This window comes from Pistacia vera, unplaced genomic scaffold, assembly GCF_008641045.1.
Source record: "Pistacia vera cultivar Batoury unplaced genomic scaffold, PisVer_v2 Contig317, whole genome shotgun sequence".
In the NCBI taxonomy this organism is placed as follows: Eukaryota; Viridiplantae; Streptophyta; class Magnoliopsida; order Sapindales; family Anacardiaceae; genus Pistacia; species Pistacia vera.
In genome coordinates, this window is record NW_022196132.1 from 93,897 (window position 1) to 99,544 (window position 5,648).

At 43.4% G+C, this 5,648-nt stretch overlaps 1 protein-coding gene across 1 annotated transcript; it reads right to left on the minus strand.

Annotated features, from left to right (window-relative positions):
• Positions 1-2,681: 2,681 nt before the first annotated feature.
• On the minus strand, positions 2,682-5,243 carry LOC116136526. Its single transcript, XM_031422218.1, has 3 exons — positions 4,925-5,243; positions 3,347-3,450; positions 2,682-3,068 (listed from the first exon to the last, which is right to left on the minus strand). The coding sequence occupies exons 1-3, from the start codon at positions 5,241-5,243 to the stop codon at positions 2,682-2,684; spliced, it is 810 nt and encodes a 269-aa protein (XP_031278078.1).
• Positions 5,244-5,648: the final 405 nt, after the last annotated feature.

Sequence of the window (5,648 nt, forward strand, 5' to 3'; positions counted from 1 at the left end):
GTCCAAGCCTCTTCCGCAAGAGATCCTACTCTTGTACCTGTCCATCTCTCAGTTCGCGATCAGTGCATCCTTAGTTCGGGAAGAGGAAAAGGTCCAATGGCCAATATACTACGCGAGCAAGCGTTTGTTGGATGCCGAGATGCGGTATCCAAAAATGGAACGATTAACTTATGCCCTGCTGATCTCTTCCAGAAAGTTGCGACCTTACTTCCACGCCCATACGATCCATGTAATGACTAATTACCCGCTCAGGTAGGTCCTTCAGAAGCCAAAGGCGTTGGGTAAATTGCTTAAATGGGCCATGGAATTAAGTCAGTTTGATCTGAAGTACAAGCCAAGGTCGACTATCAAAGGGCAGGCTGCTGACTTCATTTCAGAATTCTCCTATCTTCCAAGTGAGTTGGAGCAACAGCCCAGCGAAGCTATCCAGGAAACTGCTCAGAATCTATCAACCTGGAGCTTCTACGTCGATGGATCATCGAACAGAAAGAGGGCTGGTGTAGGTTTTCTCCTTTTGAGTCCCGAAGGGGCTCGCGTTCATGGCATCCTCCGGTTCAGATTTAAGACAACCAACAGTGAGGCCGAGTATGAAGCTCTGCTCTCCGGATTGCGGTTGGCCAGAGAAATGGGTGCAACCGCGATCAGCATCCACATCGACTCCATGCTGGTCGTTAACCAGATCTTAGGGGAGTACCAAGCCAAAGAAGAAAATATGATTCGCTATCTAAAGGAAGCTAAGGCCGCACTCGAGCAGTTCAAGCATTTCGTGATCACCCAGATTCCCAAAGATAACAACTCTATGGCAGATGCCTTGGCAAGGATAGCCTCATCGCTGGACTCAGAAGCACCAGATAGCATTCCTGTTCGATTCATTGAGACCCCCAGTATCAGCCCGATCGAACAGGCCATGAATGTAACAGAATCAGATTCCTGGATGACTTCCATTTTCCAATACCTCAAGGATGGGACCTTGCCTGACGACAAGGTTGAGGTAAGGGTTCTGCGAACAAGATCTGCTCGTTACACCCTTATCGGGGACCAACTGTACAGGCGAGGGTTTAGCACCCCTTTCCTCTGATGTGTAACCAGCGAAGAAGCAGATTACGTCATGAAGGAAATACATGAAGGGATCTGCGGTAACCACACCACCGTACGATCTCTTGTGAACAAGGTTGTTCGTCAAGGGTATTATTGGCCCCAAATCCAAGAAGACGCCTACAACTTTGTCAAGAGGTGTGACAAGTGTCAGCGGTTCGCGAACATACCGCAAGCTCCTTCTCACGAACTGATAACAATGACTAGCCCCTGGCCATTTTCCATGTGGGGAATCGATCTCATCGGTCCCATGCCAGTCGGTAGAGGGGGAGTCAACTATGCCGTGGTCACGGTAGATTACTTTACCAATTCGGTGGAAGCTGAACTGCTAGCCGCGATCACGACCAAGAAACTCAAAGATTTTGTCTTCAAGAATATTGTGTGCCGCTACGGAATTCCTCATACCCTCATCTCGGATAACGGAAAACAGTTCGATAACGAGGAGTTCAAGCAGTTTTGCGACGAGTTGGGCATCCATAAAAAATTTGCCTCAGTCGCAAGACTGTAAGCAAATGGTCAAGTTGAAGCTGTCAACAAAACCATCAAGCACACTCTAAAGGCCAAACTTGGCGCAGCCAAGGGGAATTAGGCCGACGACCTCCCCGAAGTCCTATGGGTGTATAGGACAACTTCGAGAACCTCTACCTTAGAAACCCCTTTTTCGCTAGCATACGGTTGCGAAGCGATGATCCTTGTAGAGGTAGGGACCGGTTTGCTATGGAGGGACTTGTACAATGAAGCCGACAATGAAGCACTTATGCGAGCAAGTCTAGACCTTGTTGAAGAACATCACAGCAAGGCATCGCTAAGAATAGCAGCCTATCAGAACGCGCAAAGAGGTTCTTTGATTCGAAGGTTAGACGAAGAGACTTCCAAGTCGGTTACCTTATATTGAAGGAAGTTCTTCTCGGTACTAGGGAACCAAGTGCAGGAGTGTTAGGACCGAACTGGGAAGGTCCGTACTGCATCGACAAGGTGATAAGACTAGGGACTTATTATCTGAAAAGGCTGAATGGTTCCAAAGTACCCCGAGCTTGGAATGCTGAGCATCTTCGACCTTACTATCAGTAATTCCGAACTCAGTTTTCCTTTTAAGTATTATTCTATTCGCTTGTAACAGTCTTCGCATGTAATCTTGTTCGTATAAATATGATATCATGTTCGCATAAACTTGTTCCAATGTACGACAAAATGTAAACTCATGTATAATAAAGCGAACAGAAATTGTAAAAGCAAAATGTATTTCATTAATGCGAAGAGTACAGCAGGCAAAATGGTACAATTGTCAGCCCTAATCTGAATCCTGGAAGACCGACCTCATCATCCTAAGGCTGGTCGGCTGGGGGCTTCTTTGAGGCGTGTCCCGAACCCTCTATCTGATCAAAATTTCGGGCGGTCGCCGTTTCATCATCCTGCCGCGCCGTGGACCTGAGAGTTTCCTGGCAGTCCTCCGGGAGGTCAGAAATATCGATATACTGATTCTTCGGCCGCAAGGCATAGATAGACTCGATTGCCCATTCGACAGCCTTTTCCTCGACCTCTGCTGCCTTATTCTACATCTCTTCGGTCAGGGAAGCAACTTTTCCCTAACTAGCTTGAAGTTCTGCCTCGAGAGCTTTTCTTTGCTTCTCGGAGGCATCCTTCTCTTGTTCTGCTTGCGAGGCCCGCAGAGAGGTCGTTTTCAGCTCCTGGTCCCTCTCTCCAACCTCTTTGGAGAGTCTGACTATAGTCCTTTGGAGTTCCTTTACTTTCTCTGCATGCTTCTCGAGCTCGGCTTTTTGGAAGTCCACTGTACGAAGAGCAGCGTCCCTTTCGCTTAGGTATCGGTTCGCCGACTCAAAAGATAGGTTTCTTTCTGCCTTGGCAGCTTCCAAGCCTCGCTTGAGCGTTGCGTTCTCCTCCTTCGGTGCGACCTCCTCCTTTGCAGCTCCCAGTCGAACCTTTTCCAGGGACAGTTGCATGGAAAGCAGGGCCTGCGAACAAGAAAAGATAAAGTTAGCTTATCAAAAGGAGCTAAGGGAAGTCCTCGCTGAGGAAAGTTCGTTTACCTTGCTTAAGTGCTGGAGCGATGTGGACATTAGGTCCACGTCGCTGGAACCTACGAACTGCTCGAATGCTTCCAAGAGTCCGTACTCTAGCAAAGTATAGACTATCGGATGCAGGTACTCCGACAGGTTCCCCAGCGAGTCCAGCACTGGAGTTTCCTTCTTCGCACCTTTAGCAGAGATCGTGTCGTTCGCTGGTTCTTTACCTGACCTCTTCGCGACGTCTGGTTGCGACCTTCAGGGTTAATCGCCCTAGGAATCAGACTCTGACTCTTCGACCTGAATTTGCCTTCTCTTCTTTGCTCATCCTCTGCAAACAAGGACCATGCGAGGTCATGTTCGCAAAAAGTGCTACGCCGACCTAATTTCAATCAGGTCGGAATCACCGGAATTTCCAGAAATCATCCAATCGCGGCATGACTTATAGTTTCCAAGGTTCGATTCTCAAACCTTAAAAACTAGGGGACTTCTGTTATGCCTGAAAAATATAAGGGCTGACGTAAGGCCCTGTCAACATGCAAAAGTCAAAACATGGGTACACCTGCAGCCTGCTTCTGTCAGAATAGTGGGTGCGCGCCAGACCAGCCAAAAGATGTGGTGATCCCACGTGTCCAATCCCTGCGCCAAATCGCGCAAATCACTCTAGAAGGTGGGCAATGTAACATAAAGAAGGATTTGCACGGATAATCCCACCAACTCACAGATTCGGTAATGATTGCCTCAATGCATCCCACTATAAATTGAGAGTTCCTCTCTCATTCAGGGGATTTGGCTCATTTTTACTCTTGATTAGCTACTCTCTTTCTATCATTTATAGCATTCACTCGCTTGTACTATCATTTGTAAGTCAGTCAGCTAATGCAACCTGACCCCCATCATTAATAAAATAACAGTGGACGTATGACTTGCTTCCTTAGCATCCGAACCACTTTAAAAACGCTTTTCTCATTGTATTTACTCTCTTTTTCTTACATTCACGTGTGTCTTCTGAGCCAGCTCAGCATTTCACACGTGCGTTTCGTTGGTGTAAAAATCACGCATCAACAATATTTTTTTCAGGTTTTTTAATTGTTTAAAAAAATTTATGTTATAGGTACTTTTATTGAAGTTTGATGTCAAGTGAAATCTTTTTTTTTATTAAATATTTAGATATGTTTTTCTTAATTTTGTAGAAACTCATTTTTATGGGTAATTTGGTCATTGCGTAAGTCAACAGTTAGATTTAACGGCAAAAATTGATGACGAGGGAGGTAGTTGGATAATTTGCATAACCAAGGGACCAACTGTTAATTTTGAAAACCACAGGAGAGGTAATTCGTTTAAACCCTTTATATAAAGAGTAATGCTAGCCTTACTCACTCCCTTTACTCACTTTTCTTACTCACCTTTGTAAATATATAGCATAGTACGGGTACCATATATCATTTTAACAAAGGTGAGTAAGAGAAGTGAGTAGAAGGAGTGAGTAAGGGTAGCATTTTTCTTATATAAATGATGGGAAGAGGAGAATAAGTCATTTAAATTATTTCTTCTGAGTCCAAAATTAAAGAAAGGCTTTTTTATGGTTTCATTGGTTCTGTTTGATTTAGAAAAAGTGCTGATTAGAAATTATGGTATAAAGTGGTGAGCCAACCTTAAAAGTAGTGGCCTTTTTCCAATAATAAGCTGCCTAATCCTATAATGAGATTTAATATTTGTCCTTCAAACATCTAATGTTTTGACATTCAATCAATCAATCAAAGAAAGTATTTTGCCCATTATATAATAAAGCCTCATATTTTCACCTTCATTCCTCATTCTTTGAATTGCATCTGCCAATATGTCCACCTCATGATCAGCGTTAAGCTTAGTAATTGAGTCCTCGATACTCTTCATTATGCTCATACCCTCTACTCGATGGGCTTGAATCTTAGCCATTGAAACCTCCGTGTCCTCCATTATTCTCATATTCCATGCTTGTCCAGCATCATCATTCTGGCTACTCTCAATTGCTCTCAGACGCTCTATCGCTCGGGCCTTTCGCTGGACAACCCGATTTTCCAAATGTTGGAGACGCAATAACTCGGAATTTACTCTTGCCTGCAGCTGCCTTAGTTTTTCCATCTCTTCATTGTATTTTTCTCCTGTGGTTGTGAAGTTTTATTATTCCAGATCTACAAGATTAATTTCATGAAAAAAAAAAAAAAAAAAAAAGAGTGATAAAAATTCATATGATAAGTTTTATTGTTCCAGATTTGCATGATTAATTACATGCAAAAAATAAAATAAAATAAAATTGAGTGATAAAAAGTCATATCATAGTAATAAGTAATAACATATCATACCTGTCATAGCTTGATCTCTTTCACCCTGTGATCTATTTCAACAAAAAAATTTATTGATAATGCAGAGAAAATCATAATTCAGTCGCTTAAATATGCTATCTCTCTAATCCTAAAAGTAAAAGGAAGCCAAATTATAATGCAGAAGGGATTTCTGGTTATTATATTTGTAATAGGATTACTAAAC